Source organism: Cryptotermes secundus, unplaced genomic scaffold, assembly GCF_002891405.2.
Source record: "Cryptotermes secundus unplaced genomic scaffold, Csec_1.0 scaffold131, whole genome shotgun sequence".
NCBI lineage: Eukaryota > Metazoa > Arthropoda > Insecta > Blattodea > Kalotermitidae > Cryptotermes > Cryptotermes secundus.
Window position 1 is genome coordinate 1356943 of NW_019742552.1, and position 14305 is coordinate 1371247.

The 14305-nt window shown below is 38.6% G+C and overlaps 1 protein-coding gene across 5 annotated transcripts in view; it reads left to right on the top strand.

Moving 5' to 3' along the window:
* The window catches only part of LOC111873273, a 68624-nt gene that overhangs the window by 13531 nt on the left and 40788 nt on the right, over positions 1 to 14305 (top strand). For all 5 annotated transcript variants that reach the window (XM_033755036.1, XM_033755035.1, XM_033755034.1 and 2 more), the window contains exon 2: positions 8414 to 8567. In XM_033755036.1, the coding sequence (XP_033610927.1) occupies positions 8480 to 8567 (88 nt within the window). In that variant the 5' untranslated portion in view covers positions 8414 to 8479. The remainder of the gene's footprint in view (positions 1 to 8413; positions 8568 to 14305) is intronic.

Below are 14305 nucleotides of genomic sequence, written 5' to 3' on the forward strand. Positions count from 1 at the left end.
TCAGTAGAGGACTGTGGCCTCCCAGATCCCCAGATCTCAGTATTTCTGATTATTATCTTTGGGGCAACCTGAAGCAAAAAGTCTACAAAAATAATCCCCGCAGCATTGATAGTCTTCAAAATGAAATTACACGCGTAATTCATTCAATTACCGTCGACGAACTGCAGAGAGTGTCGCGTAATTTATTTGTGAGATGCGCGGCATGTTTGCAAGCAGAAGGAGGTCACTTTCAGCACCTGTTATAAACCACGGTAAGTTATCTTTTTACTGTATTCTTATAAATGTGTGCATGTAGAGCAACTGATGGACGGAGACTCAGCGACACCACTACACTCACGCTATCGGGGAACGGCACTGCAGTCGCGGGGAGGAGTTGCATCCGTTCTGCGGTGGTATGACTCACGGCAAATTGCAGCCGCGGCGCGCACTTGATTGTACGCACTGTATACTGATTGTACGCATTGTATAATACCTTAAGGATCTAGAATAATAATAATAATAATAATAATAATAATAATAATAATAATAATACCACTTTTCAATTTATTTTATGCCAAGGAAAATTTTCGTCTTTCTGGGCTTTCATGAGGTCAGAAAATATAGCCTTATTATGCACTTTTCGTAATGTTTGTGATTTCTATTTGTGCCATATCTTTGTATATTACTTAATCAGAAATGTCGTTTGATAATAAACGACACCGTATTGTCTGCTTGGACTGTGTAGAGAAAAATAAAATGGAATGTCGAATTCAGAAGGAGGCAGAAAGAAGTGGTTGTGGCCCAATTTAAGGAAAAAGGCTCACTGTTCGCGTGGGGGGTGCTGAGGAAAACACGAAACAAGGTGATCGGTGTTACATGTGAAAGAAATTAAACGTGAATTAATGCATGTTTGCTAGTGAACATCTGTTCAGGATACAACGGAGAGTCTTTTCATGTATTGTATAAACTTTCGTATCATTAACTTTCCTTAGCATCACATATATCCTTTCCATTCCTACGTGTTGATGCGTCGAGGTCAGCGTTTGACGCCATCTCGCATGAATAAAGCGCACAAATAGTCAACCTTAAATCATTTCCTATAGGCCTATATACAGGGTGTCCCAGGAGGAATGGTCAAAACTTCGGGAGGGTGTTCCTTATGTTAAAGTATGCCGATATAACCCAAAACACCTATGTCCAAAGTTGAACGGAGATAATGGCCAGAGACGTGTGAAACTTTGACCGGTGTTACACACTTGTTGATTACAAAATACATATTAAAACTGGCAGGAATATGTGGTTTCTGTAATGTTAATAATGTACGTAACATCAAACTAACTTGTGAGTGACATGAAGCCATAAAATTGAAGTAAAAATACTCGCTCGCCATGTCATAATTGTCCTTAGGGTTTCCAAGCACTATACATGACACATGACTGGCAAGCGCTGACGTAACATGGCTGACTGCGTTATAAGCCGACCACATAACTGTATTAAACGTACATTCACGGAAAATCTCTTTTGGAATTTCGTTTCCATTATCTCATGTGGATTATTATGGGACCACGTATGCACATTTCGTAAATTATTTACACCGTCCAGGGTAAAAGACGCCTCATCACTGAATAAAATGACGCTTAACAGTTCGGGATGAGCTTTTATCCAGTGGCACAAATCCATACTCTGTGTATGGTCGCCTGGTAATATATATTACCTGGTGTCGTAATATATATTTAGACTTAATAATTAGGCCTATATTTTGAAAATAATATCCGAATGTCTCATTGTGTTAGTATTTATATTTCAATATTAAATGAGCGCCCCAAAGTGGAATGGAAATGAAATAATTACGTGTATATAAGATTAAAAAAATACCGTCCAGTGTTATTGATAAATGTTGATATTTTAATTTGTCATCCTTTACATGTGTCGGTAAAAAAAGACTATCTTCAGAAGGGTTTTTGTCAAGAAGTTCGAAAACTAATATTACAGTGTCACAGATATACATTTAGATTTTATATCTTTTAGCTAATACAAGGATGTACATTAGATTTATTAAAAACCTCTAAAATTATTTACAAATTGGTGTCCAATATTTATTTTAATCTCGAACCAATATGGCTCGTGTTTGTTGGGGTTTTTTTTTGTCTCTTCTCCTTAATGGAAGATTCATATTATTAGGTCTCAGAGCGTGTTGTTACTTGTATGATGTTCAAAACTCTTTGGTGTCGCGGTCCAGTTATTCAGGCTACACTGTGTTAAGCTGTACTAGTACAAATGGTGCAAGGTTGTGAAGCTATCACCACTTGTCAAATAACGTAATGTTATTTCCAACTTAGTTCTGGTGGGTATTGCCATTCTCATTGCAGTATCCTTGTGAATAGAGGGTTCTGTCATAGCCAGAAGCTGATCAGACTTCTCAGGACTCATTCTGAGATGCCTCCTGTACTCCGAAGGATCCTCTTCAGCTAGTTCATTCAACAAGGTCTTTGATGTACCATACAAATTTCTTCTACGAATCCATTTCTCAACCCATCGTCTTTTCCCTTTTTCTTTCTTTTCAAGATTGTGTTGTAATTCATGAAGCAGAAAGGCGCCAATTAGTACTGCGCATGCTTGGATTTGTGCTCGTGGCATCTTCAGCTTCACAATGCAAATTCATGAATGCAATGTAAAATCAACTGAAACGATGGTGTGCGCGCTTGTTATGGCTTCAGATTTAGAGGCTTCAAGCACTTGACTCCTGTAAACTATCCCCATGTGAATTAGGCTAAAGATACCATCATCCGGGTGATGCGCCGCTGCCAGCAGCGTTGCCCTGTCAGATCGGTAGAGTCAGGAGATCTTTCCCTCAGGGATACAGGTTGCCTCGGTGACCGGGATGGAGGTACACCCTTCAGGAATTATGAAGCACTACACTGCTTGAATGCAATGAATGCAGTATACTTCGGTATGTCTATATTTATGTCTGCAAAGTTACACTAGTCCTCCGTGAGTCTTGCACTTTATTAGATCACACCTCTGTTGTAACTAAGTGTCTTCATAAACTTCTCACATTCTTCACATAGATACCTCATGCTCGAATATCACTTTTAAACTTCGAAAGTATCCTCACTATATTACTGTCGTCAATATTTCACTATCTTTCTTAACTAACTGTTCACCTATATTCAACTGACTCACTATATCCAACTCTCCGAATCACTAACTAACAACAAAAGACATTCCTTAATTCACCAACCAGTCTTTTATAACACCCAAGTAGCCCGGCGTCACAGCCCCGAGTGGTCATTATTAAGAAAGGGTAACGGTTCGAGGTTTTTTTTTGTGCAAATTAATAACAAAACCTGATTGAAGAGGAAATTAAGAGGAGATTATACTCGGGTAATGCTTGCTACAATTCAGTCCAGAACCTTTTGTCTTCGCATCTTCTGTCCCTAAGCATCAAAATTAGAACATACAAAACTATAATTTTGCCTGTGGTTCTGTCTAGGCGTGAAACTTGGTCTCTGACATTAAGGGAGGAACATAGACTGAGTGTGTTTCAGAACAGGGCGTAGAGGAGAATATTTGGACCAAAGAGGAATGAAGTGACAGGAGGTTGGAGAAAACTGCGTATTGAGGAGCTTCATAACTTATACTATTCTCAAGTATAATTAGAATAATCGAGTCAAGAAGGATGAAAAGGGCAGGGCATGTAGCACGATTGGGGAGAAGATGAATGCATACAGGATATTGGTTGGGAAGAGACCACTGGGAAGACCAAGACGTAGGTGAGTGGACAATATTAAAGTGGATCTTAGAGAGATAGGATGGTATTGATTGGATTAATCTGGCTCGGGGTAGGGACCAGTGGAGGGCTCTTGTGAACATGATAATGAACCTTCGGGTTCCGTAAAATGCTGGGAAGTTCTTGAGTAGCTGCACAATTGGCGTCTTCTCAAGGAAGGCTCAGCTCCATGAGTGAGTCTGTTGCTTGCTGTCTGCTACATGTTGGTTTCTTGCTTGACTTCCTCTTCAGCCCTGAAGAGACAAGCTGCATGTTTCTCTGTGACGTCTGTTGACTTTCAACAGATTACACGGCGTTATATCTCAGAAGATTGAACTCCTTATTTATGATGTTCTTTGCTCTGAAACTGTGTGAAGGCTATCAAACTTATTGTGTCATATGCGTTAATTTATCTTTTATGTTTTCAGTCTGTATTTCATCTGTGAAAAAGCTCTTTGTAAATAATGATGAAATTTTATCATCCATTCATGTTGCCCCTAAGAGATGCATATGAAATCCACAAAGTGCCGCTTTCGAATCCTACTCTGGACCAATTTCTTTTAACTTCTTTCCATATTTTGCCTTCTTTTAGAGCTTGATCCCTGGTTCTTCTGTTCCAGATTCATCTCGGCCTTCCTCTACTTCTCCTTTGAGCATTTCAGTCCAGTGCACCTCTTTCATGTGATCCGTTTCCCTTCCTTAACCTATGCCCAACCCATTTGCTTCTCCAATTTTCATTTCTGTTGTAATTCATTTTTGTCCTGTTTTGCTGCAAAGCTCTTAGTTCGAAATCATTTCTGGCCATTTTATGTTTAGAATTCGTCTTAAACCGTGGTTTATATATGTTTGTAGTTTATGACAGTGATTCTGTACCATCTTCCTTTTATATCCTAGATGGCATTTTGTGAAAAAAAAAAGTAGTCCCACAAGAAAAAAAAACGAAGCTTCTCTTATTCCAAGAAGTGTTTAGCATTATCTTACTCAGAAACAGACATTCTCATTTTGAGAACAGACATCGTACTCAGTCAACCGTCAAATCCCAGTAGTGTGTCAATTTCCACCTGTTGGGAAACGGTGTTTTTGATCAAGAATTCGACTAGTCTTCATAGTTTCACAACCAACTGGCGTGTTATGCCTGCAGATAATTTCTTTCTCAGGTTCTTGGCTATGAAACTGTGAAGGTTTTTGCGCACAGAAGGTAGACCCGAAAACAGGTGCGTGGACTGTATTTTCATAATCAGGAGTCAGTCCTTGATTCACCTTGAAATTGTGTCTTTGTTCATTACCACCATCGTGGAAGTTCACCGTTCGCAATTTTCCTGCTGTTCAAACTGGCAGGTTTCAAGGTCTGTGCTGACATTGTGTAATATACCACCTTGTCTCTGGCTGTGTATTCGTAATTCATAATTAAAGAACATTATTGTTGCAACAAGTTGCTCTTTCTTCCTGGCCCTACAGTCCGAGTTGGGTTTTAGCATGCTCACACATTCGCAACCTAATACGTTAACTTCACGCAATATGTTAACGCTTGGCAGTTCGTTGCAGCAGTAAACAGAAGTTAAGTAATTTCCGAGACTTCATTTCGCCGTTATAACACTTTTTGTGACGTATAGTAGGATGCGTGGAAAAGGTCTGATGGCATTCAGCACATGTCGAAATATGTAGCCCAGATCTCATGCACTAAACACTGTTATTTGACAAAAGCAGTGTGTGTTGTGGAAACACAGCAGTATGTTACAATTAAAATTAGTGACCTATGTTTAGGCACGTAACTATCTACACCAACAAATAATATTTTAAAAAATTGGAAGGAAATAGAGCAATATCTTCTGGGATGTGCTCTAATTCATAAAACCTCTATCACATTACATGACGTCACTTATCAGGAGATAGTACTGTTGTTAGTCACCAGCATGAGAATCTGAAATCTCAGTAGAGGGAATGACTTTGTTATGTGTATTCTTGACTGGCCTTTGGAAATTAAATTTACTCGCTGTCTCTTCACTGCTTATTTCAGTTGTGGCAGTATGATTTTTGTACCCTGAGGACTCTCTCATTTAAGATAATTTTTATAGACCTGTGCTTTCCCTTATAAGTGAAATAAACGTTGCATTTACTGGAATGAAAGTACGCTGTACATTTAACCAAAAAACAATTGTTTCATTTAAAAGAGTTGTCTTTTGGGGTGTAATGCTATATAGTCCATTGAAAGTCAGCTGACATTTCAGAGGAGCATGTCACCTCCATCTTTGGAGTCTAGTAATAAGACAAAAAAGAAGCCAGCATGGAACAGGTAGCAAGCAGAAAAATATTGCTGAAAGCTCGGTTTGTAGTTTTATTTTATTACATCTTAGTTATGAAAATTCAGAGTGTCATACAGATGAGGCTGTATTTTAGATTTGTATTTAAGAATAAAATTGATTATTACTCTGGACCAAAATAGGCTCATGTATTAATGCAATGATATATATCACTGACTCTCTGAATGCCATAAAAACACTGTTAAAATTGAAAATTCAGCGTAAGAGTACACATATAATTTGCATTTCATTGTGATTAGTAGTTCAGATATGTGTGGATTCAGCCATGCTTGAATTGTCTGCTGTAAATTAAGTCCAGGAACAAGCTACAAAACATCTGTACTAAGACAATTTGTCTTAGTAGAGATACACATACCATCCTGGCATCAACAGAACTTGCTTTAAGATTTCCTGTAATAAACATGCTGTGTGAATCCTTCAAGAAAGTAAACAAGTTATTCCTGAACATTGCATCACATGAATTTTAATCCAACTTTCTGAAATAGTTCTTATGTCACATACCTGAAGTATAATCTCTTGTTGTGAACAGTTGATAAAAGTATAGAATAGAATGTTGTTCTTCACCAAGTGATGCATAGTACATTCATAAATACTACTAGATGATTTCAAACATTACTGAGAATTAAATTGGGCTATAATATCGTTTTTTGTATTCTAATTATTTTCGCTATAGGATATAGTGGAAAACCAGCGCTCTGTTTTGTACTTTGAGTGAACTATTCTGTGAGAAGACTTTGAATTTCTGCTCGTTCTGACATAAAGTGAAAGACACATGCTTTGAAAGTCAAATGTCCAATTTTGTTTTCAGCATTCCATGCATATGAAAACAGTACTGACATTAATATCATCTAACAGTAAATACAGAAACATATTTACTTTGCAGAATTATTTCTTTCTGTTCCAAAGAAGTCATGTAAATCCAGAAAGTAAGTTACTGTGTTTCCTGAGACAAGCTCATATGCCACATTAACTGATATATGTAGATGGCTTTGAGTGGGTATTTTCATTAGAGGGTGTTGAGGAGAATATTTGGACACAAGAGGGATGAATAGTAGGAAGCTGGAGAAGTTTCGCATACTGAGGTGCTTCATAACTCGTGATATTTGCCAGGTATAATTAGAATTGTCAAGTCAGGTAGAACAAGGTGTGCAGGGAATTTAGCACACACAGGAGAGAAGAGGAATGCATGAACGATTCTGGTGAGAAAGCCAAAAGGAAAGAGGCAACTAGGAAGACTTAGATGTAGGTGGGAGGATAATGTTAAAATGAATCTTAAAGAGATAGTATGGCATCATATGGACTGAATTGATCTCACTTAGGATAGGGACAAGTGGAGGGCTCTTGTGAACATGCTAATGAACCTTCGGGTTCCATAAAATGTTGGGAAATTCTTGAACAGCTGAGTGACTGGTCACTTCTCAAGGATGATTCAGCTCCATAGAATTAGTTATATATTCATTTTAGTAAAAGTTGTAATACTTCTCTGATGCACATCTTGTAAACAATGAAATGGCATATAGTAATTTGCTATGGTAACACTGTGAAACATCATGACTCCTTTGTGTTGTGTCATTTCCAATTCACTAGCAGAAAATAATTTTATGCTCTCAGCTAACACCATGTCACCAGTTAGAGTAACATGTAACTAATCATCATGAGTAGTGATTTTCATCTGGATTGTATTGTGTTACTAACCCAGAACCTGAACATGAAGAACTTGAACAGGAAATAAACAAAATAATTTTATTTGGGCGTGTAGAAGTTGCCCGTTGGACAAACCGATTAAGAGGATGCTAATGAATTATTTTGCATAACATAACTTGGTACTTCACATTTGAGGGACAGCTGTTTGAGTTGCCCTGGTGCCTTCTTTTTTTTCTCTCTCTTATTAGAATATCACTATTCATTATCATCCTCCACTCTCCTGCCCTTCTACCTTTCCAGCCTCTTATTTGTTGCCAGTTCGTTCATATCGTTTCTTCATTTTCTTTCATATTATTACTTCACCTAATTCTTGGTCTCCCAATATTCTGATTTTAGCCTGTATCCTAGTCTGAAACTAACTTTGATATTCTCTCAGTTTCCATGTGCTTAATATGGTAACACATCATCTCAGATCAATCTCCACAAGATTTTCTCCACTCTTCCCCTCCTTTCTCCTACTATGTGGTTATGGCAGCTATCCTCCTCTGGTATATCACAGCATCCTTCATTCTACTTTGTACATTATGATCTATATCCATGTTTCAGCCCAATATGTTGATAAACAGTAGCTTTTATACAACATGAATTTGCTGTTTTCTAGTAATTCCCATGAAAATGAATGACATCATTTTATTTTCAGGTAATGTAACAGTTCATGTGAGACAGACAACGGACTACAAATAATAGGAACAAAGCAACTTGCAGCATGGAGGAGGATATTGGAGCAACAGTTGAGGTGTATGTGTATGATCTCACAAAGGGCATGGCCCGCATGATGTCACAGATGCTACTTGGTGAGTGACATCACCTGTGTATGCTTACAGCTGTATGGAGTGTAAATAAGCCAATAAAACAACTAGAATTTAGTGAGATAGTTAAGCCGAAGCAATGTACTTCCACAAGTAACATGGAACTAGATTTTAGCAACAATCAAATATGGTCCATCAAAAGTGTTGCCTGAACTACTGTGATCATCCTGTCATGTTAGGTGTGTCAACTCAATTTAGAATACACAGGCATCTGTTACATGAACATAGACAGCATACAGGGACTATGAGTAAATCACATTATTTATTGTCACACCAGTGGGTGTGCCAGACCAAAGAGACTGAAGAAATTGGAAAATTAAAGATGTTACATGACAAAGAACTTTGAATTTGAATAGTATTATGTGAACAGGTAAGACTGAACACATACTTCTAATTGGAAAAAGAAGAAATGTATGCAGAAAGTTAATGGGGAGCCTCTTAGGAAGCACCTACATGGAGAATGTAGGAAATGTGTTACAATATTAATCTGGATCTAAGATAAATTAGTTGTGATGATGTGGACTGGATTAAAGTGACTCAGGATCATGATAAATAATAGGTTTCAGTGAACTGTTTTGAATTTTGTGTTCTGTTACCAGTAGTCAGACCCCCAAAATGACATTTTCCATACTTTTAAATATTACATATGTCCATCTACACTGCCATTTACAAGTTACATTATCCAGTCTTTACCTACACTGTTTGTTCCTGACCTGTGTGGACAGATTCATTCTTTGAAATAAATGAAGGTATCTGTTTTCCGATTTGAAAATCTACTCAAGTATTTTCATTTTTGCTTGTTGACAGTTGGGCTGTAAACTATGTCTTTTAATTATATCCTCAGGGTGTAGTAGTCTTAACCTATTTTTAACAACACTTCCTTGTATTTTTCATTTCCTGGTACTTTTGCCAAGTTCCATAACTTGTTCTTTCGGTCATCGTACTTGATGCTCTTCTGCAGTATTTATGCTTGTAGTCTCTATGAAAGGTTTCCCCATTAAGAGAGACAGAATAATATAAATTTTCCACATAGTTATATCAGCAGCATGTCATTTCTGTGCTCATCATTCTACATACTACTTGATATGAAAGTTGCTTGATCAGTAAAAGTTACCACAGGTTGATCCATGTAGCATAGAAGAGGCATTGCAAGCTGCGCATTTTATTGAAATACAAATAAGTACTTAAATTATGCTCATGTAGTTTGTAAGGGCTACACATAAATGGAATATATTGACGAGGAAATTGAGAGTAGATTACATTTGCTAAATACTTCAGGGACTTTTTATTTCCAATCTTCTGTAAAAATTGTAAAATATTACAATTGGTGAATAACCAGACTAATTCTCTTTGTTAGCTATTGAATGTACACGAAGTTAATGATGTTAGGCAGACCGAAATATACATACAGCAAAGCTATTACTACCCCTGCTTTTGAGATTTCAGTTGCTGTCTAAGAATTGAAATCGCTGGTATTGATCAAATTCCAGCAGAATTAATCCACAAACTTCTTAACTCAACTTTCAATAAGGAAGAATTGCCACATAAATAGATGGAGTCTGTTGTGGTACCTGTTTATAAAAGAGGCAAAAGCTGACTATAAATTTTCAGGGAATATTGATATTATCAACTCATTACAAAATATGATTCAACAGCCTTCTCTCAAGAATAACTCCAAACATCGATGGAATTGCAGGGGATCATCAGTGAGAATTTTGGCACAAGAGATTAATTACTTATCACATATTCTGCATACCTCAGATACTTTAGAAATAATGGGAGTACAATGGGATAGTACATGGGCTATTTATAGACTTCAAAAAATCTGTGATTCATTTTGGATGAAAGTGCTGTTTAACGTTTGTGTTGAATGTGGTATGTCTCTGAAACACGTTGGGCAAGTGGTGGACAAAGTGGCGCTGGGGCAGGTTTTCTCCGAGTACTTCGGTTTCCCCTGCCAATCTTCATTCCACCAATTGCTCCACAATCACCCTCACCTACCATTTGGGGCTGGTACAATAAGCCAGAAGTGGCCGCAGTACAAGGAACGTAGTCCCACCCCACTAGCAATAAAAAAAAGGAGGTTGGTCTAGAAGTAAACATGGGTTAAACAAAGTATACATATAGTCCTGTATTGGGGATCTTTGAACTACTTGTAGATAGGTACAAATATCTTGTTGTTTGGTGTTATACGTGTAAGTTAATTATTTGGTCCTGAAAGGTTATCTTGTCGTGCAAATAGCCATTGAAATTAAAGCTCATATGAGCCTAATATTACTGCCAGGTCAAGAATTGTGGAGCTGTACCTCCATTCCCCCATACGTCTTCATGGAATAATGCTTAACTAATTAGGCACAAGGACAACCCTACCTTTTTACCTTTTAGTCTGTTTACTGATTAGGCCTAGATCAAACAATCCTCATACAAGTCACGTCTTTGCACAGTTCTGCAATGAAGCATGACATGGTTTGTCGGGAAGGGTGGTGCAAAGGGGAACTTCAGTCATGTTACCTTCATACTGTGTTTCATTAACAGTTTATTGTTTAAAACGTGGCATCAGATGGATATATGCATGTGCTCTGAATCTCCCTTTACATTTCACAAAATAAGACAGACATGCTTGACTGTACATTCAAGATGTCTTAAAATAAGTTATAAAACCCCCGCCCCAGTCCCTCCATGATTGTTTATCATCGCATGCCTGGCGAAGTCTGATTTAACCCGCGTTATAAGATGAACTCATTGCACCGCAAAATATTTCTCTCTGTAAAAAGTGAAGAAGCCATGCTTATTCTGTATGAAACAGATTCCCGTTAAGCTGATTGTTGGGGAGGGGTTTGTAATGGATACCGTTCCTTTTTCGTATTCTCTTCGCACATTTTCCGAATTCCTTTCCTCCCCTTGAATCCAGCTTTCTTAGTGTGACGTTTTTCATGGTTTCCGTAGTTTAAAGATGGGCGAATGTTGAGATAGGAACTAAAATAAACCAAGCTCGCTTCAACCCACAGTACTTCTGACCGCTTCTGACGCCGTTTGGTACTAGTTATTTCACTTTCCTCTGTGCTTTTATAGCGCGCTTTTCTGGTAACCCTCCATAGATCTGTGGTTCATAACCTTTTCTTATTCAAGGATAGAGCAGCAGTCGGATTTTCGAGGATTGGTACTCTGTCACACGTTGTACAGTATAAACAGCATTCTACGTGTACGAATGCGTAAATATGTTTTTTACAATATACAAAATATCTCATTTATATGGTAGGTCTATTAAAACCGAAAATACACAATAACTACATAATTTTGGAAATATTACATATGAAAGAATTTGTCAGAAATGTTCCGTCGGTACGTAACAGAAAGAAAAAGATCGATTTGACGCACCTAATGGGATTCTGTGTAACATATACTAATGATCGTCACGGTAGCCGAGCGGTCTAAGGCATGCACTGTCTTCACTCGCTCGGAAGCCGGGTTCGTGGGTTCGAATCCCACTCAGGGCATGGATGTTTGTGTGCGTTATTCTGTGATTGTCTACAGATAGAGGCCTTGCGACGAGCTGATCACTCGCCCAAGGAGTCCTACCGCATGTGTAAGATCTAGTAAACCGAAGTGAAACGGAGAAAAACCCTAGTCAGAATAACCAGGAAATACACTGAAGGAAGCTCATCATAAGTAAATCTACATTTCAAGAAGCGCCATTGTGCGTGCCTCAGATAAACATCGGAACCAACGTGATAACAAAATTTATATAGAGAGCATTAGTCATATCTAAAGTGCATATTTAGAATATCTTACGTAACAGTGTTTCCTTATCGTAGTGGTGCGCCTCTGAAGATGATTCTTTTGAATCGAAACATGTAAGGCGAATGAGGACTGAAGTGTTATAAACTCGTATGTCACACTGGACTGAACTTTTCATTATCTACTGTGTGAAACGGAGAGTTTCATGGAGGTAGGCCTAGGCCCAAATTGGGGCTGTAGCGCCACAGAAAAAAATATATAGTAATGATCAGCACAGAGCCCACAGTCTGAGATTTGATGTTCTCATGGCAGTGACTTTGATGCTTACTGTTTCCGGGAAAGGGACATGGTAGCTGAAGGCGAACCAGGAAGATTTCTTATGACCTCAAGTAAAGGTGGAGGTGTTTGTGGTGGCGGTAAAGCTAAATATAGAAGTCCATATATAGTCCATAGAAGTGACTTCTGGATTCCAGACACGTTACAATATATTATCACGTGTATAACTATATATGGGGTTTGGATTGGTAATTGGATTTATTGAACACTTACAGATCGTAACTACTCGTGCAAGTAACTATAGTGCTTTCGCTAATTCGCGCAATCCGTAATTCGCTACAGCACGCACTAAGTCTTCTCAGTCTGCTGTGCCTTCATCAGTTGTCTGGTAACGGCTTCCAACGCCGTATATCCCTCAACATCTGTATTCATGTCCATACTGGCCATATATATAGTCCATAGAAGTGACTTCTGGATTCCAGACACGTTACAATATATTATCACGTGTATAACTATATATGGGGTTTGGATTGGTAATTGGATTTATTGAACAGTTACAGATCGTAACTACTCGTGCAAGTAACTATAGTGCTTTCGCTAATTCGCGCAATCCGTAATTCGCTACAGCACGCACTAAGTCTTCTCAGTCTGCTGTGCCTTCATCAGTTGTCTGGTAACGGCTTCCAACGCCGTATATCCCTCAACATCTGTATTCATGTCCATACTGGCCATATATATAGTCCATAGAAGTGACTTCTGGATTCCAGACACGTTACAATATATTATCACGTGTATAACTATATATGGGGTTTGGATTGGTAATTGGATTTATTGAACAGTTACAGATCGTAACTACTCGTGCAAGTAACTATAGTGCTTTCGCTAATTCGCGCAATCCGTAATTCGCTACAGCACGCACTAAGTCTTCTCAGTCTGCTGTGCCTTCATCAGTTGTCTGGTAACGGCTTCCAACGCCGTATATCCCTCAACATCTGTATTCATGTCCATACTGGCCATATATATAGTCCATAGAAGTGACTTCTGGATTCCAGACACGTTACAATATATTATCACGTGTATAACTATATATGGGGTTTGGATTGGTAATTGGATTTATTGAACAGTTACAGATCGTAACTACTCGTGCAAGTAACTATAGTGCTTTCGCTAATTCGCGCAATCCGTAATTCGCTACAGCACGCACTAAGTCTTCTCAGTCTGCTGTGCCTTCATCAGTTGTCTGGTAACGGCTTCCAACGCCGTATATCCCTCAACATCCGTATTCATGTCCATACTGGCCGGCGACTCTCTCACAACTGAATAAACTCAAGTCAAAATCACTTTCCGACTAACGGTCGGTCAGTCAGCCAGTCAGTAAGTCTTGTTGTCGAGCCCCGCCTGCGGCTCATGACCAGATATTTATTACTGTTTGACAGTTACGGTCTTGTTTTTTGTGGGGAGCCCTCTCACAAGAGGACTGGTCTGTTTTTTGTAAATGCTGCTGGCCCTCAGGGCAGTATTTCTGAGGTCTGAGTCCCTTGGGACTCGCAACCATATTTTATTGTCTCAGACTTGAGACTTCCCTTTTCTCCGCCTCCTACGACTCGCAGGTTCACGGTGGAGGTATTCGACCCCGCTTCTTCACGGGTTTGACTAAACTCAAGTCAAAGTCACATTGCAACTGACAGTCAGTAAGTCTTGGTGTCGAG